The sequence below is a fragment of the Artemia franciscana genome, chromosome 10 (assembly GCF_032884065.1).
Source record: "Artemia franciscana chromosome 10, ASM3288406v1, whole genome shotgun sequence".
Lineage (NCBI taxonomy): Eukaryota > Metazoa > Arthropoda > Branchiopoda > Anostraca > Artemiidae > Artemia > Artemia franciscana.
This window is the reverse complement of record NC_088872.1, coordinates 34,480,955-34,505,674: the sequence shown is the minus strand read 5'-3', so window position 1 is coordinate 34,505,674 and position 24,720 is coordinate 34,480,955. Positions and strand designations below refer to the sequence as shown.

General features: G+C 35.6%; 1 protein-coding gene across 5 annotated transcripts in view; it reads left to right on the top strand.

Annotated features, from left to right (window-relative positions):
- LOC136032114 (NCK-interacting protein with SH3 domain-like) overlaps positions 1-24,720 on the top strand; it is a 59,820-nt gene that overhangs the window by 23,321 nt on the left and 11,779 nt on the right. For 4 of the 5 annotated variants that reach the window (XM_065712278.1, XM_065712277.1, XM_065712279.1 and 1 more), the window contains exons 4-6: positions 8,206-8,431; positions 18,220-18,526; positions 21,407-21,646. In XM_065712278.1, the coding sequence (XP_065568350.1) occupies positions 8,206-8,431; positions 18,220-18,526; positions 21,407-21,646 (773 nt within the window). The remainder of the gene's footprint in view (positions 1-8,205; positions 8,432-18,219; positions 18,527-21,406; positions 21,647-24,720) is intronic. The other variant, XM_065712282.1, reaches the window with a different exon arrangement.

Genomic DNA, 24,720 nt, shown 5'->3' with positions numbered 1-24,720 from the left:
TTTTAGCTTTTTTAATTTTTTTTCGTTTTTTCTTCTTACTTTTTTTTTTAGTTTTTATCTTTTTTATTTTTTTTATTTTTATTCTTAATTTTATTAGTTTTCTTTTTCTCTTCTATTTTTCAGTTTTTTCCTTTTTTTTAAGTTTTTTTTTAGTTTTTAGTTTTTTAGTTTTTTTAGTTTTTTAGTTTTTTTAGTTTTTTTAGTTTTTTAGCTTTTTTATTTTTTTATTAGTTTTTAGTTTTTTTTGTAGTTTTGGCCTTTTTTTAGTTTTTTCAGTTTTTTTTTAGTTTTTAGTTTTTTACCTTTTTTAGCCTAACCAGGATTTGAACCTGGGACCTTCATTCTCCGTTCTGACACCCTCTCTCACCGAGTGACTACTCCAGCATGTTCATTTTGGTGTTTTAAATGGTATATTATTAACCAAATTAATGTGTTTTACAATATACTAAGCATCGTCAAAGCAAAAATGACGACAACTAATTTCATGACGTCAGCCGACACAGAAACATGACGTCACCTGATCCACAGATCCACAGACAGACAACTTATTTTTATATATATACTAGCTGTTGGGGTGGCGCTTCGCGCCACCCCAACACCTAGTTGGTGGGGGCGCTTCGCGCCCCCCCCCCCCCCCCCCCCCCCAAGCCCCCCCGCGCGCGTAAGTCGTTACGTGCCATATTAGTTACGCGCCATTGTAGTTGTGTCCCTATGTCCCACCTGTGAATATAGATATATATATATATATATATATATATATATATATATATATATATATATATATATATATATATATATATATATATATATATATATATATATATATATATATATATATATATATATATATATATATATATATATGTTTTTAACTACGTAAAACTTGCGAATATACAACATTCTTTGCTGTCCCATTGTCTGTGCATATAAATAGATTTTCAGGTTTACCGACTCTTGAACATGCAACATATAATGGTCCATGGGAAAACAATCCGTATTCAGATCTATACCTCATGATTCTAATGATTGCCCTTGAGCTTTGTTGATGGTGATTGCTAATCGACCATTCCCTGAGTCGCCATCGTCATTTATATATCCCCCTGTGCACCCCGGCGTCCCCTTTGTAGTTATGTCCCTGTGTCCCGGTCGTCATTTATATTCCCTGTGTCCCGGTCGTCATTTGTGTCCCGGTGTTCCAGTCTGTGATTTCTCTTTGAGTTTCCCGGGCGTCATTTATATTCCTTGTGTCCCGGTGTCCCGGTCGTCATTTATATCCCCCTGTGCCCCCCGGCGTCCCCATTGTAGTTGTGTCCCTGTGTCCCGGTCGTCATTTATATTCCCTGTGTCCCGGTCGTCATTTGTATCCCGGTGTCCCGGTCTGTATATACATTCGTTTTTTAGTTTTGTTTTTCTCCTTTATTTTTTTCCTTTTTTCTTTTTTTTCTTTTTTAGTTTATTTAGATTTTTAGATTTTTTAGTTTTTTTATTAGTTTTTAGTTTTTTTGTAGTTTTTACCATTTTTTTAGTTTTTTTAGTTTTTTTTTTTACTTATGTCCTGGTCGTCATTTATACTCCCTGTGTCCCGGTCGTCATTTGTGTCTCGGTGCTTTGTTGATTGCTAATTTATATTATATTTATATTTATATTTTTTATATTTATTAATATTTTTTTAGTTTTCTTTTTCTCTTATTTTTCAGTTTTTTCCTTTTTTTTAGTTTTTTCTTTTTTAGTTTTTAGTTTTTTTTTTTGTTTTTTACCTTTTTTTAGTTTTTTTAGTTTTTTAGCTTTTTTAGTTTTTTTATTAGTATTTAGTTTTTTTTTTTAGTTTTTGCCTTTTTTTAGTTTTTTCAGTTTTTTGTAGTTTTTAGTTTTTTACCTTTTTTTAGTTTTTTTTAGTTTTTTAGCTTTTTTAGTTTTTTTTCTTTTTAGTTTTTTTGTAGTTTTTACCTTTTTTAGTTTTTTTTCTTCTTTTGTATTAGTGTGAAATAATTCAGACGTCATATGCGGACAAACACGACGTCACTCGACAGACAGACAGACAGACATAACCCACAAACAACTTATTTTTATATATATTTATTCATATTTTTTTAGTTTTCTTTTTCTCTTTTATTTTTCAGTTTTTTCCTTTTTTTTAGTTTTTTTCTTTTTTAGTTTTTTTTAGTTTTTTACCTTTTTTTAGTTTTTTTAGTTTTTTAGCTTTTTTAGTTTTTTTATTAGTTTTTATTTTTTTTTGTAGTTTTTGCCTTTTTTTATTTTTTTCAGTTTTTTTTTTAGTTATTAGATTTTTACCTTTTTTTAGTTTTTTTTTAGTTTTTTAGCTTTTTTAGTTTTTTTTTCTTTTTAATTTTTTTTGTAGTTTTTACCTTTTTTAGTTTTTTTCTTCTTTTGTATTAGTGTGAAATAATTCAGACGTCATATGCGGACAAACATGACGTCACCTGATCCACAGATCCACACACAGACAACTTAGATAAGATAAGATAAGATTTATTTGCAAAAGAACTATCACAAGCTCTAAAGAGCCGAATTCGCTTTATATGTCACTAAAAGCTAAGAAAAAAATCAAAATAGTACATTAAGTCAAACACTTAAAATTAAAAGGAATTAAAAAAGCAAAATCATCAAAGATAAAGCAAATTCAAAGAATAAATCATCAAAGATAAACTTAACAATTAAATTACAAAAACATTGCAGTAAAAAGGGGAATTTGGCAATTACATGATCATGAATTATTATTAAGGTGTTTCAGAATAAATGGTATAAAACTTTTGCGAAACCTTTCTTTAACAGCATGAATCGGAGAGTAAATTGGGATTGCTAAGGAGGCTGACCGGGGGAGTCGGAGTCTAATGGGATTGTGAAAATCAGGGAGTAAGTCCTCAGTGCGGGGATTGGAAATGACTGATTTAGCGAAAAGCAGGCAAATTTTTTTGCCTGCTTATATATATATATATCTATATATATAAAACTTATTTTTATATATATAGATATATATATATATATATATATATATATATATATATATATATATATATATATATATATATATATATATATATATTAAAGTTGAAACCTATTTAGATTGTTTTCTGTGTCCAGAAATGTTATATATATATATATATATATATATATATATATATATATATATATATATATATATATATATATATATATATATATATATATATATATATATATTACCAGGAGCCCGGTGCTTCGTGGCCGGGTCGCGTCACTCGGCATGTGGCAGACTTCTATATATAGATTCTTATTGTCGCTTGTGTTTTAACCGCAAACAATTTTAGTGTTTTCTTGATATCATTACGTCATCACAGGTTTGATACAGCCACTCTGGGAAAAATGCCGATTCTTTACTAAAGTTGTAACCTGTTTAGATTTTTTTTTGTGTCCAGAAATGTCAATTTGCCAGTTTTAAGAGGAAAATAAACTGAGTTGCCGATTTCGAGGTCAGGCCCTGTCATTGCTTCGTGACAGGCTTGTTTATATTGATCCTCATTGTCACTTATCTTGTAACCGCGGACAATGTGAGCCTCTTCTTGATGTCTCGGCGTGCCCTTAGGCTTGTGTTGTATCATTATGAAATACATATTGCCGGAAATTTATTTTTTAAACAAAGGCCTGGTAAGCATTGATGACCTTATCCATGTTAAAATCCAAAACTGATTTATCAAAACTATTATTTTCAATTTTGGTAAGTTTGGACTCTGCTGTCGCTTATCTTCTAACCCCATTTTTCTTTATTCTTCATTTTGGATTTTTATAACTTCAGACAATTTGCCAATGCCTTTCCTTTAGCTACCCTTATTGGTCTAGTTTAACACCGAACATTTGTTTTTTTAACATTTGCTGATGCAATATCAGGTTCTTGGCTAAAGTCCTTATAAACTCTAATATCGTTATTTATAGCTATTTAATTGCTTGGAGCTTTTATAAAATGCTGAAGCTCTACTTCTACCCCGGCTCGTTTTTGTCGTTATGAAATATATTGCCGAAACCTTATATTTTAAACAAAGGTATGGTAAAAATTGAGACATTATCCATGTCAAAATCCCAAACCCAAATGGTAAGTTTTGACTCCACTGTCGCTTATTACTTCAGACAATTTGCCTATGTCCTTTGCTTTAGCTGCCCCTATTGGTCTAGTTTGACATGATGGTCTAGGTTGAAGTTGACATAATTATTTCCGCGATCGGCCATAACTGAATTAATTAGTTGTTTGCGACACCTGTCTTTTAGTGCACCAAAACAAGCTTAGGGTATGACAACACAAGGCATTTTGTTCGCAACTTTCTAATAATAACACTTTAATAATTAATGTCACCAAGATCACATATAATTGAAATATAAAGGTGACCTCAAGTTTTTATTGAAAAATCCATGTTAAGTTTTGGCTTTTTTTTTTAGAAATTTGCACATTCGCATTAGTTTTATCTTTGCTTGCATAGACTCAACAATGTGTTTAAAAACTGAGAAAAAAATTTGTTTATATTCAAAAGTGAATTTTTTAGTTTTGTTTTATGTTCAGACTCTGCACATACGCAGGGATCTCCGGGCCTTCCCCCCGGAATCTCACGATTTTTTTTTATTTCCCCATAACTTTCTGATACTTCTTACAGAGTAAAGGATTGGATCGGCTAATTACAAATCTAGGCATAATGTGTTAACCGTTTTCGATGATTTTTCGGTCTGTAATTACCCGATTGGGTCACCAGCATAGTATTAATCCATTTCTTGTCCAACTTCACCCTCTTTCAAACAATCTGTGAGCTAACTGTATTTTTTTAAAGATCATCTGTTCGTGAGTGGTCATTTTCTACGGGATTAGGCAGTCATTCTTGGAATTAAATTCAGGCATTTTCAGTTGACAGTCTAAAACCAAGTGTTGCTAAAGATAGGACAAGTGAAAATGTCGAAAAAAAAAGTTTTCCCTAGGTTTGGGATTAAAAACGACAAATTAGTAAGGTTGACTTGGAATAATGATCAGCTGAACATTGCCGTTCCGACTGAACCTTCGACTTCAGCTTAAAAATAAATATTAAATGCTGAGGTAGTAGCAGACAAACGTGATGAAATAAACATTTACGTTGAGCTTGACATTGGAACCTTTTTCGAAAGAAGAGGTTCGTTTTCTAACGAAACAGTATAATTTACTGCAAAGGCAATTTAAACCACACAAGGACTATCCTTTCCCAGTTCACATCGCAGACTCAAAAACAAGAAAGTTTCAAGTTAGTTGGATGGATAAGTACGCTTGGCTATTATTTTTTTTTTTCAGTGAAAAAAGGGTGTTTCTCCAAATATTGCGCTTTGTTTGCTTGTGATCAAGCCGGAAGGAGGTCTCAGCAAAAATAATTGTAGCTTGTCATGGAGCCTCACGTAAATTGGAAAAAACACCCTGGAACACTTTTCTAAACATCAGTCAAACTCCTACCATAAAGATGCTGTTGTTTGGGAGGAAAGTTTTTTGGCAACAGTGAGCAGGCCGAAGTCCTCTACAGTGGAAGTCTTGAATGCTCAGAAAAGAGAAGAAATAGAAATAAACGTAAAACGGGTTTTGTCTCACCATAGAAACAATACTGTTTTGTGGATGGAAAGCACTTGTACTGCGTCGGGGGAAATCGACCTTGGTAGAGCCTTTAAAAAATGATATAAATTTGAGGACCTTGCTACGCTATCGGATGAAAGACGATCCAATAATGAAAGAGGTGTTTGAGAAAAGTGCGGACAATGCCCAATACTGCAGCCCAAAATTCAAAACAAACTAGTTGATATTTGTGGACAGCCTATTACTGCAAAGATTCTTGATCAAGTGAAACTGGCTCGTTTTTTCACCATCCTAGCGGACAAGACAACTGACTTATCAAGGCCGGAACAGATGGCTCTAGGGCTTCAATTTTCAGACATTGAAATTTTCCAGATTAGGGAAGGGTTTGTCGAGTTTGCTGTTGTTGAAGACTTGTGAGGTGAAAGCCTCGGTAAATGTATCCTAAGTCGAATGGAGAAACTTGGTCTCGATATGAAACCATGTAAGGGACAAGGGTACGATGGGGCTGCAAACATGACTGGGTATTTATCAGGAGCCCAAGCTTTTATCTCGAACGAATATCCACTCGCCAAGTATGTTTACTGTGTCGCCCACGCCTTGAACATGTTATTGACGGACTAGGATCAAGGTCCTTGATATCAAGCACTATATGTTGGTTATTTTAGAACAATTAATTTCTTTCACTTCAGTGCCAAGCGATGCGCTGTCTTATTAACTTACACTGAAGTTAATCTGAAAGGAGTGTGCAAAACTCGATGGGTCGAAAGACACGATGCGATACAGATATCAAAGTAGCTAGTTGTTCCGATCTTTAAGGCCCTAGAAGACATAGAGACAAATGGGGACTCCGTGGCGTGGTCAGAAGCCAGAAGTCTGCACAATAACATCCTGAGCTTGGACTATTTAGTGACCTTATTGTGAGGAATTTTTTTCGGGGGTATACACTGAATTTGTCTAATCTGCTGCAATCAGAGAACCTCTATATGGCTATGTGCAGTTAGTGTATCGAAAGTGCGACGGAAATGTTTCAAGATACACGAAATAAGACAGAGAAGTTCGGTCAGCTGTTTTTGGAAATTGCGTGCATATGCCAAGAACTGGAAATCACCATTGCCATGCCTCGAAAGAAAAATGTCAATATCCCACATGATATCCTGACAGAAAAGTACATAGAATTTCCCATCGAGTTTCTCTTTTCATCCCATTTTTGGGTGAAACTCATACAATCACTCGAATCTTGATTCAAAAAGCACAAAGTTATTCTGAAAGACCTCAGCAAATTCCTGCCATCTTTTGTCGTAAAAGAGCCTATTGGCAATGTTAAAGAACTTATCAAGTTATATGCCTCAGATCCAGCAAACTCGGAGTCCGCTATAAAGGCTGAGCTTCAACTATGGCGGGCTAAGCGGCTGAAATTAGCTCCCTGTCTTTTTCCAAAGACGGCAGTACAGAGCCTGGCTGAGTGTGAGCGAGGCATATTTCCCGACGCCCATATGTACTCCGCATTTTCTGTGTCATTCTGACTTCTACAGCATGTGTTCCTTCAATGAAAAGGCTAAAAACCTATCTCCACAGCCGAATGGATGAAGGCTGACTAAATGGCTTGACACTTGAATGTTTATACAGGTGTTTCTGTATCGGTGGATGAGATTCTGGAAAAGATTACTCTTAGCTCTGCTCGTAGGTTGCTAGGGCGAGTCTCTATTTCTTGATGTATTCTTTTGGTTTTTGCAGATGTGACGTAATATAATGTGCCTCTTATCTTTTGTTCTTGAAGGATTTACCCCCGCCCCCCCCCCGAAACAAATTCGGAGTACGTACCTGGTTCAAATGATTTTTCACTCTTTGTAAAGTAGATAAATTAAGTATCAAGCTTCCTCCGGTAAGTTTTCTCTGTTGCTAATACTTGTTTTTAATCTGACTCTTTACTTTCAATTCCCTGTGTATACCAAATAGTACTCTGCCCCAAATCAAACTTGACGGCCTAATAAATAATTTTAAATAATATTCAGTATCTACAGTGTCTTTTTACCTCTATCTTCCATGTGTTTTATTTTCTGTCATCAGACTGAGTATGACTTTCACTTCAGGTGTCCTTCTATCTAGAGCTGATTCAAAGTTTCAGTCAATAATTGAAAAATTGGGGATCTTGTTATCTCTAAAATTAGTTAACGCTGTATTTTGATTGCCCATCGTTGTCTATTGCAATGTATTTTTTAAGTCTTAAAGTAAATAGATTAGTGACATAGTGACGTTACTATAAATCAAATGGGAGCAGTCTTGTATCAGAAACTTCTTGTACAAAAAATCATTCCAAATAGAATCCTTAAAAAAAAGAAAATGTATAATTGGCATTTTAAGCGGAATTAACCAACCCTTCTCTGGGAATTTACACGATTTCAAGGTGGGGAGAGAACTGCTACAATACCTGATCAAAAGAGGGAATTTCTTTCCAAAATTAAGTTATAAGGACTTATCACTGAAAAATTTGATTAACCATGCCCCTAAAATGTCCTTTATGGGGTATCTGATTCTTTCCCTTCCTTTGAGAGCCCTCTGACATTTCTAAAGATCTTACTGGTGTTGCTCCAGTGATTATAAGTGAAAGGGGGTTAGTCTTTCTTACTACATTACAGGTTGAAAGAAGGAGCCTTGTCACAGATTGACTTGTCTGATCTTGAGAACTATTTGGAAGTAGACTTTCATACGCCTAAATCACCAGAGTGTACGTTGGATGGTCAGCAGCTGATTGACTTGTTCAATTATATTGAAGAACTTACAAATGATCTGTTCGATGATCCTTTGCGCTTAGAGGACTGGACCGTCATTGCTAGAAAACTAGAAAGAACATTAGTCCTTTTGGTGAGTTTCTGCTCTTACTTTTGGTAGAATACTGTATTTAGCTATTGTAATATAACAGACGTGTATACTTGTCTCTATCAATGCAAAATTATTCTCTTGTTAGTTTCTTGCCTCAGTTTCCTTTTTTATCAATTTTCCCTCTCTTAGACCTTACAGTTCTATATTAGTGATTCCTATTGTGATGCTTTTATTTTTTACTAGTTGTGTCCCTGTGTCCCACCTGTGAATATAGATAGATATTTATATTCCCTGTGTCCCGGTCGTCATTTGTGTCCCGGTGCTTTGTTGATGTTGATTGCTAATCGAACATTCCTTGTGTCCCGGTCGCTTTCTCTTTGAGTGTCCCGGTCGTCATTTATATTCCTTATGTCCCCGTGTCCCGGTCGTCATTTGTGTCCCGATGTCCCGGTCTGTAATTTCGTCAGTCGACAAACATGACGTCACTCGACAGACACACAGACAACTTATCTTCTATCTATATAAAAATAAGTTGTCTGTGTGTGTGTCTGTCAAGTGACGTTATGTTTGTGTGTCGACTGACGTCATGTTTTCGACTGACGAAATTACAGACCGGGACATCGGGACACAAATGACGACCGGGACACCGGCACATAAGGAATATAAATGACGACCGGGACACTCAAAGAGAAAGCGACCGGAACACAAGGAATGTTCGATTAGCAATCACCATCAACAAAGCACCGGGACACAAATGACGACCGGGACACAGGGAGTATAAATGACGACCAGGACATAAGTAAAAAAAAAACTAAAAAACTAAAAAAAAGGTAAAAACTACAAAAAAACTAAAAAGAAAAAAAAACTAAAAACTAATAAAAAACTAAAAAAGCTAAAAAACTAAAAAAAAACTAAAAAAGAAAAAAAAATAAAAAAAGGAAAAAAAATGAAAAATAAAGGAGAAAAACAAAACTAAAAAAAATAAAAACAAACTAAAAAGAAAAAAGAAAAAAACAAAAAAAAAAAACAAAAAAAAGTAAAAAGAAAAAAAAGGGGAAAATACAAAAATTTATTTCATCATATACCATTTCAAAAACGAATGTATATACAGACCGGGACACCGGGATACAAATGACGACCGGGACACAGGGAATATAAATGACGACCGGGACACAGGGACACAACTACAACGGGGACACCGGGGGGGGCACAGGGGGATATATAAATGACGACGGGAACACAGGGAATGTTCGATTAGCAATCACCATCAACAAAGCTCAAGGGCAATCATTAAAATCATGAGGTATAACTAAAAAAACTAAAAAAAGGTAAAAAACTAAAACCTAAAATAAAGACCAATTCAAAAAAACGAATGTATATACAGACCGGGACACCGGGACACAAATGATGACCGGGACACCGGGACACAAGGAATATAAATGACGCCCGGGACCCTCAAAGAGAAATCACAGACTGGGACACCGGGACACAAATGACGACCGGGACACATGGAATATAAATGACGACCGGGACACAGGGACACAACTACAACGGGGACGCCGGGGGGCACAGGGGGATATATAAATGACGACGGCGACACAGGGAATCGTCGATTAGCAATCACCATCAACAAAGCTCAAGGGCAATCATTAGAATCATGAGGTATAGATCTGAATACGGATTGGTTTCCCATGGACCATTATATGTTGCATGTTCAAGAGTCGGTAAACCTGACAATCTATTTATATGCACAGACAATGGGACAGCAAAGAATGTTGTATATTCTCAAGTTTTACGTAGTTAAAAACATATATATATATATATATATATATATATATATATATATATATATATATATATATATATATATATATATATATGTATCTATATTTACAGGTGGGACATAGGGACACAACTACAATGGCGCATAACGACTTACGCGCGCGGGGGGGCTTGGGGGGGGGCGAAGTGCCCCCACTTACTAGGTGTTGGGGTGGCGCGAAGCGCCACCCCAACAGCTTGTCTATATATATATAAATAAGTTGTCTCTGTGTGTGTGTGTGTGTGTCTGTCGAGTGACGTCATGTCCGTGTGTCGACTGACGTCATGTTTTCGACTGACGAAATTACAGTCCGGGACATCGGGACACAAATGACGACCGGGACACCGGGACATAGGGAATATAAATGACGACTGGGACAGTCAAAGAGAAAGCGACCGGGACACAAGGAATGTTCGATTAGCAATCACCATCAACAAAGCACCGGGACACAATTGACGACCGGGACACAGGGAATATAAATGACGACCGCGACACTCAAAGAGAAATTACAGACTGGGACACCTGGACAAAAATGACGACCGGGACTCAGGGAAACAACAACAACGGGGACGCCGGGGGGCACAGGGGGATATATAAATGACGACGGGGACACAGGGAATGTTTGATTAGCAATCACCATCAACAAAGCTCAAGGGCAATCATTAGAATAGTAAGGTATAGATCTGAATACAGATTGTTTTTCCCATGGACAATTATATGTTGCATGTTCAAGAGTCGGTAAACCTGACAATCTATTTATATGCACAGACAATGGGACAGCCAAGAATGTTGTATATTCGAAAATTTTACGTAGTTAAAAATATATTTATATCTATCTATATTCACAGGTGGGACACAGGGACACAACTACCATGGCGCGTAACCAATATAGCGCGTAACGACTTACGCGCGCGGGGGGCTTTGGGGGGCGCGAAGCGCCCCCTCCAACTAGGTGTTGGGGTGGCGCTTCGCGCCACCCCAACAGCTAGTTTTTATATATATAGATGTCTCGGTGTCCCGGTCGTCATTTGTGTCCCGATGTCCCGGTCTGTAATTTTGTCAGTCGACAAACATGACGTCAGTCGACACACAAACATGACGTCACTCGACAGACATAACACACAGACAACTTATTTTTATATATATAGATGGAAACATCAACTAATTGCTGTTGTCACCTATTCTATGAAGTTTTTTTGTAATATAGTATTGTTTGTCTACTCCTTTAGAGTTCTATAAAAACTGATAAATTCTCTGGCACATGATTTGTGAGGATTGCCCAAGGTTTGAGTATGAACAGCAGTACTCGATCTATGTTTGCACTAGCTTGTTACCGGTAGCGTATGACATTTTCAGGCACAGGGAAGCAATGAAGCTTCTTTTTATGATTAAATAAAAAAAAATTTTTAACTGAAAGTAAGGAGCGACATTAAAACTTAAACGAACAGAAATTACTCCGTGTATGAAAGGGGCTGTTCCTCCCTCAACGTCCCGCTCTTTACGCTAAACTTTGACTCTTTCTCTCAATTCTACTTTATAAAACAGTAAATAACTTTAGCGTAAAGAGCGGAACATTATGGAGGGAACAGCCCTTTCATACACGGAGTAATTTCTGTTTGTTTAAGTTTTAATGTCGCTCCTTACTTTCAGTTAATAAACTTTTTTTATTTCATTTCTGAACGTTTTTGAATTAATGCATGATTGATTTTGACTCTCCGCAAATGAATAATTCAAACGAAATTTGCGTATTATTATTATTATTTTTTTCTTTGCTAAATAGCAAAACATTGAAAAATCACCGTGAAAAGGTCTGTGCACTTCCAAATAACCATTACTGTATGTAAACGCTGGTCAAAGTTTGCAACTTGCAGCCACGGATACGTGTTTATTTGAATTTTTTCTCCCAGGGGTGATCGTGTCGAAACAGTGATCTTAGAATATCGAGAGAGGGCTCATTTGAACGGAAATTAATAGTTTTAGTGCCCTTTTTAAGTCACCAAAATAATTGGAGGGCAACTAGGTTTCCTCCCACTCTCATTTTTTTTCCCAAAGCCACCCTATCAAAATTTTGAGATAGCCAATGGGAACAAAATTCGAATTTTAGCAAATTTACTTGTATTTCCATATATATCGCGATGTTCTAAGAGATTATGGTTGTTTCAAAGTCTGCCTATTCTAGTCTTTTATATAATAATGCATTTATAAACAGTATCTTTAGGTTAAAAAGATAATTAGTTGCCCCCCCCCCAAAAAAAAAACAACAACAAAAAACAGATGCAGCCTAATGATGGAGCAGATTATGCTTTGGGCGAACTTAGATTCAGACCTAACACTTCTAGTTACAATGGACTTCAGCTATATTTACGTTGGGGGACTAGAATATTGTTTTTCCTCTGTTCTGATAATTATTTCTTAAAAATTTCAAAAATCTGACCTTTCTTTCGTGTTTAATATCTAATAATCGACTTAAGATGAACCTATTAATGAACCTTTTAGAGGTAAGAGGTAAAATTTATATTTAATAGCCTGTATTATTTTATCAAAGAGTTCGGGGTAAAGAACTGTAAGTAAGGAGCGACCGGCTCGATAGTAACCGAAACTCTAGAAAACGAAATTTTAATACAAATAGATACATTAAAAGAACCGGATTTTCATGCTGATTTCAAATACATAATCTTGCCCATCAAAAGTTACAAGCCTGAGAAATCGGGCTTGAATTTTGAAAAAAGGGTTAAACACACCCTAAAAGTCATATAACCTTAATAAAAATCACATCATCAGATTCAGCGTATCAGAGAACCCTACTGTAAATATTGCAAGGTCATATCTACAAAAACGTGGAATTTTGAATTTTTCCCAGAAGAAAGAACACGGATGTGTTTTTATTTTTTTATTATTTTTCTCCACGGGTTATCGCATCCACGCAGTGAGCTAGAATGTTGGGAGAGGGCTATTTCTAATGGAAATGGAAAGTTATAGTGCCCTTTTTAAGTGAGCAAAAATTGGAAGGCATCTATGCCCCCCCCCCTCAAGCAACTTTTTTTCCTAAAATCATCCGATCAGAGTTTTAGGATAGCCATTTTGTTCAGCAGAGTTGAAAGGCCCCCCCCTGGGCAGAGGTCTTGTAAGTTATAAAATTTGTCCATTGTTTACCTATACTATTTGTTGTTGGGAAGTATGCACACATTTTTCGAATGGGAGAAGAGCACAGATGTTCTGCTCGGTGAATTTTGAACGAGGGGTATTCTTTATGGAGAGGGAAGTTTCCAGGGGTTGAACTTTTCAGGAGAAATTTTATCCTGGGGGAATTTGATTTTTTTTATATGTCTTGCTTTTTTTGTACTGACTCAATTTTACGCTTGGAGATGTTAAAGGTAATTGACTGGGGTAGATTTTCGCCACGATTGAATTGTCCAGAGAATATTTCCGTGGGTAGGGGTATATTTTGTGGAGATAATGCCACAAAATTATTCCAGGTATCCTGGCATTATTTGAAAAAAGATCAGAGATTAAATAAAAAACAAGTTTTTTTTTAACTGAAAGTAAGGAGCAACATTAAAACTTAAAACAAACAGAAATTAATGCGTATATGAGGGGGTTTCCCCTCCTCAACACCTCACTCTTTATGCTAAAGTTTAAATTATGTCACAATTCTTTAAAAATGACTCCTGAAACACAAAGGGCGTTTAAGAAAAGAAATAAGTAACTTTTCTTAAAGTGCCGAAAAACTTTTTCGTCACTTTAATCTCGTCTCGAAAAAGTTGTTTTTTTTTATTTAATTTCGTTTAAACCTGTCTAGGTATGCGTTGGATATAAGTTAACAGTCAATTTTGTTTTATTCTCGCTAATATTAATTTGGAATTAAGTAACATATTAAATAAAAAAACAAACAAGTTTTTTTTTAACTGAAAGTAAGGAGCGACATTAAAACTTAAAACGAACAGAAATTACTTCGTATATGAAAGAGGCTGCTTCCTCATCAACGCCCCGCTCTTTACGCTAAAGTTTGACTCTGTCTCTCAATTCTTCTTTTTAAAACAGTAAAAAACTTTAGCGTAAAGAGCGGGGCGTTGATGAGGAAGCAGCCTATTTCATATACGAAGTAATTTCTGTTCGTTTTAAGTTTTAATGTCGCTCCTTACTTTCAGTTAAAAAAACTTGTTTTTTTTTTTATTTAATTTCTGAACGTTTTTGAATCAATGCATGTTTTGATTTTGGCTCTCCGCAGAGGAATCATTAAAACGAAATTTGCATTTTTTTTTTTGGCTAAATGGCTAATTTTGATCGAATGATTTTGAGAAAAAAAGAGCGGGGGAGGAAGCCTAGTTGCCCTCCGATTTTTTGGTCAATTAAAAAGGCAACTAGAACTTTTAATATTTTACGAATATTTTTATTAGTAAAAGATTTACGTAACTTATAAATTAGCTTACGTAAAGAACTTTTGTATTCTCATATTTTTATTACTTATATGAGGGGGTTCGCCCCCTTGTCAGATCCTCGCTCTTTACACTAAAGCTTAAATTTTGTCCCAATTCATTAAGAATGACCCCAGAATCACAAAAGCCGTAGAATAAATAGTTGAAATTACTAAAAATACTTTAACGTAAAGAGCGAGGTATTAGGAGGAGGTGAGCCCCTCAAATGGGTAATAATTTCTGTTTGTTTTAAGTTTTAATGCTGTTCCTTACTTCCAGCTGAAAGAACTTTTTCATATTTATTTTTTCATTGTGTTTTTAAATAATGCTAGTAAATCCTGCGCTCCCTTCATGGAGATTTTCTTCCCCCATGACAAATTATCGATGGAAAGTTCCCCCAGCATATCCCCCTCTTCTCAACCCCTCCCCCAACCAAAAAAATCCTCCTGAAAACGCCTGTACACTTCCCAATAACCATTACTATATGTAAGCATTGGTCAAAGTTTGTAACTTGTTGCCCCTCCCATGGGGACTGTGGGGGAGTAAGTCGTCCCCAAAGACATAGTTATAAGGTTTTTCGACTACGCTGAATAAAATGGCTATCTCAGAATTTTGATCTGTTGACTTTGGTAAAATAATTAGCGTGGGAGGGGGCCTAGGTGCCCTCCAATTTTTTTGGTCACTTAAAAAGGGCACTAGAACTTTTCATTTCCGTTAGAATGAGCCCTCTTGCAACATTCTAGGGCAACTGGGTCGATACGATCACCCCTGGGAAAAAAAACAAACAAAAAAACAAATAAACACGCATCCGTGATCTGCCTTCTGGCAAAAAATACAAAATTCCACATTTTTGTAGATAGGAGCTTGAAACTTCTTCAGTGGGGTTCTCTGATACGCTGAATCTGATGGTGTGATTTTCGTCAAGATTCTATGACTTCTAGGGGGCGTTTCCCCCTATTTTCTAAAATAACGCAAATTTTCTCAGGCTCGTAACTTTTGATGGGTAAGACTAAACTTGATGAAACTTATATATTTAAAATCAGCATTAAAATGCGATTCTTTTGATGTAGGTATTGGTATCAAAATTCCATTTTTTAGAGTTTTGGTTACTATTGAGCCGGGTCGCTCCTTACTACAGTTCGTTACCACGAACTGTTTGATATCTGCTCAAATTGGTCATAAAGATTTCCTGAGTTGGGTCTCTGTCTCTCTTTTTGCTAAAAATTTATGTTGTTCCATCTGCAAGACGAGTGGAAAGCTGAGCTGAAACGTTCAACCAATCACAATTATGTCTGAGCTCGAGAACCCGGTAGTCTGTGGGTATAATTTAATTTACTTTTACAGGTTGTTAGGAGATAAGGTAAGATCTTATCTCTCAGCGGAAACGTTTATTGGGGCAAGAAGGGGGATTTTTGTGGAAGCAGAACGTGGGAGGCGGGTTGAAGCAGGAAGTGCATTTTTAGCCAAACGCTAGGAAATTTTTGCTCTTCTTTCCTTAGGAGGGGGCTAGATTGGCTCTTTGGAGAAGGCAAATGTAAGGCACTTCGCTCTCATTGAAGGTAATTCATAGGTACCTTTTTTGACTGCCTCTTTTCTGTCTGACAGTTCAATGGAAATGCCAGGATACCAAACAGGACAGGTGTACTCGAGGAGGATTGAGGAGAAATTGTTAATTTCTCCTCCTTGTCATTTCCTATCTTTAACCGATTGCTTTGGAATATTTTCAAGTGTGAAGGAGGATCCTCCCTCATCCTTAAATCTCTTTTTTATGTTAATTGTTAATTCCTCCATATTATTTTCTAAAATGAAAACCACTCTTAAAAAAATACTTACTTAAAAATATCTTTCCGGAAAGAGGGGAAAGAAGTGGTCATAAAGTATAAAAAATGTGTTATACTGTCATCGTCTTTGCGTTTTTCAATGGATAGTTTTTGTCCTTTTATGCCCATGAAATGTACTATAACAATGATTTTCTAAATAGCCAGTTTTGTTTATGTAAGTTTCGATTACTATTGACAACAGGCGCTGAATTGCTTGATTCGAAAATACTCGTTTTTTCGTTAATTTAGTTGAAATAAGGCTATTTAAATAACGTAAACAATTTTTTATGAAAACACTGACAACGGCCAAAATTCATAGAAATGATTTTAAGTCTCCAAAAATTAAGTTAATCTAATATTCAACTGGTCGATTAAGTGTTTTTCTAAACTCGTTCTCATTAACTCGCCGACTTATTTTTAACTCGTTTTTATTAACTCATCTTCTTATTTATATGCTTGCATGTACTTCAGTCGTATGAGTTTGTTGAATTCTTAGGAATTTGTCGACCACTTCTGAATATGTAGTTACTTCCGATTTTTACCAGTATATGCACTACTGTTAACAGTGCAATTATACAACATAAAACTTTCCTCGTCTTGTATATTCTACCACCCAATCATGGTTCCAGAGCTAGCTGCAACCTAGTAAAGAACAAACCACTGACCATAGTAATCAAAAATATGTTCTAAAAGAACTGGCTAGTGCGAAAAAATTGTCATTTGTTAGATGATTCAGGAACTGGAACTATTATTTCGATTAGTCTTGATAATAAAGGACAGGGAATCGGGCGACAAAGTCTGTCAGATATGCCACCATACCCCTGAGAAGCCACTTTTCAAGAGATACTTGTGCTATAGTATCCTGTAAAAAAAATATTTGTTTTTTGATCATCACGCATATGGAGATTTATTATAATATTTTCGTTACTACGGGCTAGACTTTGGAAAAAAGAAAAAAAAAGATGACCCACCAGTGTTTTACTAAAATGCGTTTAAATGTTTGATCACTATTGGTAAAGGTTCGTTTTTTACTTGAGATTGCAACTGAACAGAGGGTTAAGGTTTTTCAAAGTGTATGAGTTTGCCTTTTTTGAAAGCCCGCCTGCATCAGAATGGGTTGACCGAGATTCTTAGTCGAAAACTTATGGTCAACCAAGTACAGAGACCAAGTACAAACGCACAACAATGCTGTTCTCAAGAAGCTTGATCCTGCCGACACTAAAACCATCAACATAAAGATGTAAAATCGACTAGTTGAAGCTTAGAAAAATGTTGCTATTGCTGATGTAAAGGAAATCGTCTCAGTTGACATAAATAAAATTGAGGGCTTGTCACAGTTTTATCTAAAATGGGTCGAAAATTTGTATTGACTCAGGTAGGCTTGGAAATAACAATGGATGTAGACAGGGTGAAGTAGACCTCAAGGAAGACAAAACTTTGGACATTCCGTTGCATCGATATGTGACTACTATAAGTAGTGATTTGGGTAGGGTGTTCACAGACTATGCTAATTTTTAACCACATGTACTTGACTTTACTTGTGTCGTTGAATTGAATCGCTAAGAATAATAGTATGTTTCCCGTGGTTTAGCAATAAATTAATATCCTTACAAGTTATTTACATATTGGTTCTAGCAGAGACACGACGTATTACACTTGTCTGTAACCCTTGTATTTCTAGGGAAAGAGTGATTATGTTTGTTTCCGATCATTTGTAAAGTTTAAGACCTGTGATTATTTTGTTTTAAAATAAAGGATTTTTTTTTATTACAGGTAAAATCAGACCCTTACATTGTTCGGCAAATCCTTTCTCAAAGGAAATTTGAGGATTTAAACCGTCTAGTTGCTCTATATCAGACTAAAGCAACATCAGAGGTACATTGTTTAGTCAGAAGATTACTTGATAGACTTTTTCAAATAGAAGAAAGGATATGTGATATCTTAGTACTCTCTGCGCTGCCAATCGAGCTGCTTACGGAAGTACAAGCTATCAGTGAGGATTTTTCCAGTATTATTGAGTCGGCCAGCCTGCTTGTGTGTCTGTTCAAAAGTCAAGATTTTCTTGCTTTTAAGATACGGGGTATGTCTTGCTTTAAAAGTCAACTAACATACTAATGCTTTTGAGTATTGTTCTTCAAACGTTTATCTGTGAACTAGTGCTAGTCAACAAGACCTCTCAGAGACTGCTAGTTTATTAAACAAAACATTATTCACTTTGTTTTTAGCTCTTTTTGGCTCGTCAATATGTTTATCTTGTCGTTTCCTTTTCTGTGTCTGCAGTAGGGAATTTGTATCCTTATCGTGATTACTGTATTGATCTTCAGGCCCATATTCATTCTGATTCTGTGCAGTTTATACTTCTAAAATATGTCAAAGTTTATAAACTTATTGATACTCATCTCAGTCTGTCACAATGGTTTTTAATTAAAGTATAGTTATGGGGAAGTTCAATCCGCCACTTTGCCCCATGCTTATTCTTACTATCTATTCTTTGTCCAATAATCGAATCTGCTACAATTTTTTTAGGAGAATTGCCCCAGTGTAATCAGCGAATTTGATTTACCTTTATTTCAAAGGACTTGACTAAGAATAGAAAAATAAAAAAGTGAACTATCTTGCCAGAGGCTGGGTTGAAATTCGAATGTCTTTAATATGTCTTTGAACTGAAAAACGCACCTAAAATATTCAAACTAGAAACGTTAAATGCTGGTTGAATAATATTGGAACCATGGACATTCTAACCAATTAATACTAGCTGGTAAAATAAGCTGTAGTTCTCTGAGTTAAATTTGAATGTGATGCTATTTTTCTCAAGTCCTGTGGTGGCACAGTGGGTTTACCTCAGCTTGGTATTACTGGACCCCAGAGATCGAACCTGACCATAGCAATGCAATGTTGGACCGACGCAAGGACCTTAGCGGTTCATAATCGTCTTTAATCCGATACAAGTACAACAAATTATCTCGGTTCTGATTCTTAGCCTGATTCCGCGGCAATCCAGAGCGTGGCCAACTTATAAGATTGGAAACTCACATTATTGTTGATAAAAAAAAAACAACAAAAAAACCGACGTCATCTGCCTTTTGGTGTCCCTTGACATTTTCCAAGATTAATATTGTGTTTTTCCTCAAAGACAGAGATCAGACATACCAGTACACTGTTTGTACATATTTTTCTTTATTAGTAATTTGAAAATGCCAAGAAACGCCTGGCGTCGGAGGGATTTTTTCGTCAACATAGTGCCAGTTGCTACTTAAACCCTGTGCTTCAATTTCCAAATTCCAATACGATTACTGTATCCGATATGATTCCAACTATTTTTTTTATTTTTTTTTACGGTATCAACAACAACTACGTAACTTTGGTCTTCACATTGCCTAATGAAGCCCGGTATTAGACACATTTCTGATTCAAAAGCGAGCTATCTGCCATTTGTTTTGCTACCGAGTTTTGGGATTAGAAACTGATAACTTCAGAAATTTACTCGAAAGTGTGTCGCGTATCAGGAAGTTGAAAGTTCCTATTTAACACAGGTATAGTTAAGAAAACCAAAAGAAATAAGGAGGATTCTTCCTCTTAGAACCTTAATCTTTGGCATTTAATTACTTTTTCATAAAACTAAACCCAAAATGAACCTTTTCTTATTGCTAAAATGGCAAAAATAAAGAAAAAACATGTTTCCCCAGCTTCATCAAAGCATAACTCCTTTTATATACAAAATTTACAATTATCTTAATAGATGCCTATTCTCTTCTATAGCTGGCTCAACAAAGGGTAATTTACATTTTGTATAATAATAATAATTTATTTATCACCCACTTCACAAAACAGAGGTTAAGTGTATGTTACAATATATTAGAAATAAAAGTCTCGAACCTATTATAGAATAAATAAAACTAGCTCATTAATTTCAAATAATTCATATGCTGAATACCAAGTACCAAAGCTACTGCTGAAGGTCCTTAAGTAATACTAAGAATAAAACAAGGACAAAAAATAAGTATTTTCAAGAGAAGCAGATCAATTCCTTATCATCAATTACCCTGTTTGCAACTAATTAGTTAGTACTTCTGCCCGCAAATTAATTTAAAGATATTTAATTATTCTTTCTCAATTACTCCAAGCGTTAGCTATATTTTAATGCAAAAAAACGTAAGGTTTTCTTGCAGTAAGCGGAATTGCACAGTGGAATTGTTTTAAAGTGGGAAATGTTTACTCAATTGTAACTCCCATCTGCGGAAAAACCTTAATTATCACGGTTCTGGTTGGTCCTCCCGTTTCTAGTTTACTTGTCTGTCGTCATGTGTCCTGAAATTTTAGTATTTAATAGCCATCTAGTTGGTCCGGTTGTTACACACTTTATTATAATTTTCCTGATTAAGGCTTGGCTTTTTTGCATGGAAAGTCTCAAAGTAGGAATCAAATGTTAATCCAATATTATCCTTCATTTACGTTGCTTACAATTTCTAAACTTTAATACTTCGGATTAAATCTTATTCAAAATTTAGCAATATATTTCAATCAGTAGCAAATTCGATAGTCAATAAAAAAAGGATTATACATTGATTCTTTACATTAGTGTTATACTTGACATATATCGATTTAATATTATACGCAATAAATACTATGCGTGATTTTCCTAGATGAGGAAGATCACACCGGCACTTAAATTCAAAGAAACTTCCCCTGGCCTCCAGGGTATAATAGTTAAGTACATTGCAAGTTTCCAAACTGCTTCTTTCTTTATCCAATGTTTCATTTTCCAGCTGTTGCAACAAACAGGGAATTTTGGTAAAAGGCAAAGCTTCCATATATCTTTATCTTTATCCTCAGATATCAAACGTGAAAATCATTAGTTGACTATAAAACCGCTAAACCCCTGCCCTGGAACAAAAAGAAAACATTCCGAGCCTTATGGACTCAAATGGCGACCATTTGAATAAATATTTATATTTTCTAGAATTCTTGGCTACCTCTAGTTGTATCTCAGGAATTTTTGATGTAATAGAGAATCTTTACAAAATCTTGAACGAGCCTGAGCCTCCGTCTAACGCTGAACTAGCAATTGATCATTTGATATCTCTGGTTATGCAGCTTCATTTGAAAGCCTGTGATAAAAACTTGGTTATTGGACCATTGAGCAACTTAGATTCTGCCAAAGGACTGACTCAAAAGTTGATTCTTAACTTTAATCAATCAGGTATTTTAATATTTTCTGTTTGTTTCTAGGATTTGTTCATGTCCGAAATCTCGTTAATGTCGACATTCACCATCGAATGTCCAAATTTCTTTTTCTCTGCCTTGACTCAATTAGCCTTGCGAATCAGCTTTTTACTCTTATGCAAGTTTTGATGGTAAAAATTAACGTTAGGTTAGGTTAAATTAGGCTATAAATCTCAAAAATTGGTTAAAAACCTAATCTAACCAAACCTATCCTGTCACCATCAAACCTTGCATAAAACTGAAAAAGTTGACTGGTAACGCTGAACAAAAGGAAAAAATGTATTTCGGACATTCACCGGTGAATGTCAATATTTACCATTTTTTGACATTCATGGAATTGTGGATGTAACAATTTTACGTTATGATCACAAATCTATATATATAAAAATAAGTTGTCTGTCTGTGTGTCTGTCTGTGGATCAGGTGACGTCATGTTTCTGTGTCGACTGACGTCATGAAGTTAGTTGTCGTCATTTTTGCTATGACGATGACGTCATTAAAGATATTTAAGACATATATGTTCACGTAGAAATCTATCAATGTTTAAGTTTAAAATGACAGATGAACTTACCATGGCAAAAGCCGATGAAGATGCTCAAAGAGTCTATGCCAAAAAACTTGCTGCTGATAGAGAAATTCAGAAAAGAAAGCGTGCCGAGGAATCAAAAGAACAGCAAGGAAACAGGCTTGAGGCTAAAGAACGCAGAACCGCGCAGTTAGATGAAGATCCACCTGGACAGCGAGAGTCAAAACATATCAAAACTGAAAATGATAGCGATGATGATTGGGTTTGGGATTTTGACTTGGATAAGGTCATCAATGCCTACCAGATTTTAGTTAAAAAAAACAAAGGTTCGGCGATATGTATTTCATAGTGAAGCTGAAAAATAAAGAAGAAAAAGAAAACTGAAAAAAGAAAAAATGTAAAAAACTAAAAAAATACTAAAAAGAAAAAACACTCAAAGAGAAATTACAGACCGGGACACAAATGACGACCGGGACAGAGGGAATATAAATAACGACCGGGACACTCAAAGAGAAATTACAGACTGGGATACCGGGACACAAATGACGACCGGGACACAGGGAATATAAAGGCTGGAAGATACATAAGCAGTAATGAAGCTGTTTGGCGAATTCTTTCATTTCCGATACATGAACGTAGTCCAGCTGTTGTTCACTTAGCGGTACATTTACAGAATGGTCAACGTGTTTATTTCTCGGAAACCAACGTGCAACAAAGAGCCCTGAATCCACCGGATAGAAAATTAACACCTTTTTTTTCGCTTTGCAAAAATGATTCTTTTGCAAAAAAACTGCTGTATACTGAAGTGCCTTCGTATCACACGTGGAATACTAAAAATAAAGTATTTGAACGTCGAAAACAGGGTAAGTCAGTCGACGGCCAACCTACCATCTTCAAAGATACCACGATAGGAAGACTCTACACCGTTCACCCCAATCAACATGAATGCTTCTTTCTAAGCCTGCTTTTGGTGAATGTACCCGGTCCGACATCCTTTGAGTATTTGAGAACTGTAAACGGTACTATACATGACACTTACCGTAGTGCATGTCAAGCTCTGAATTTATTGGAGAATGACCAACACTGGGATAACTGCATCAATGACGCGTGCGAAACGTCAACCCCAATTCAAATTCGTGCATTGTTTGGCATCATTTTAACAACTTGCTCTCCATCAGCTCCTACAGAGTTATGGGAAAGATATAAGTCAAAAATGTCCGAAGATATACTCCATCGAAAACAGTTAGAGACGTCAGATATGACTTTTGATTTTACATCAGAAATTTATAACTACACTTTAGTTATTATATAAGATTTGTGCGTACGTATGGCAAACAAACCTCTTCAGGATTTGGGAATGCCTTCACCTAACCGTATCGCTGCTGTTTCGACATGTGTAGAATTGGATCGTGAACAAAGTTACAGTACGAGTGATCTATTGTCGTATGTACAAAATAACATTTCCAAGTTAACGACGGAACAAAAAGACATTTATGATACGATAGACTCAATTTCAGGACGTATACAACTACCTGCTGATTTCTGTAATTTAGTGACGTCCAAAAATGAATTGATTGAAAAAGTATTTCCGAATATTCTAAAAAATTATAAAAATAATAAATGGCTAAGTGAAAGAGCGATTCTCGCACCCAAAAATATAGACGTCCAGGAAATCAACAATATTGTTTTGACCAAGATTCGAGACCAGGCAGTCCTTTACAAGTCAGTCGACACAGTTTTGGAACCAAATGAAGCGGTTAATTATCCATCTGAATTTTTTAATTCCATAGATCTTTCAGGGTTTCCACCACACGTGCTACAACTAAAAATAGGCGTACCAATAATACTTTTAAGAAATATCAACCCACCAAAGCTTTGCAATGGCACGCGACTTGCCGTAAAAAAAACAATGGAAAACCAAATAGAGGCCACAATCTTGACAGGGCCTTTTGAGGGTGAGGCTGTTCTTATTCCTCGCATTCCCATGATTCCAACGGATCTGCCTTTTCAATTTAAAAGATTGCAATTCCCAATTCGATTAGCATTTGCAATCACCATTAACAAAGCTCAAGGTCAATCATTAGAAAAATGTGGTATAGATCTTAATACTGATTGTTTTCCCATGGACAATTGTACGTTGCATGTTCGAGGGTCGGTAAACCTGACAATCTATTTATATGCAGCGACAATTGGACAGCGAAGAATGTTGTATATTCGCAAGTTTTACGCAGTTAATTTGTATTGTATCTATCTATCTATCTATCTATATAAAAACGAGTTGTGTGTATGCATGTTTGTTTGTTTGTAAAAAGAGCGTTTGCATATGACGTCATTATTAGTACATACGGCTTTGTATATGCACAGACAATGGGAAAGCCAAGAATGTTGTATATTCGCAATTTTTACGTAGTTTAACTCCTGCAGACGAAATGAATGCTTGCCTGAAAAATTCTAATTTATGGGCACACGTAAAAATATTAAAATTAACTACAAATATGCGTGTCCGATTGCAAAACGATGACTCT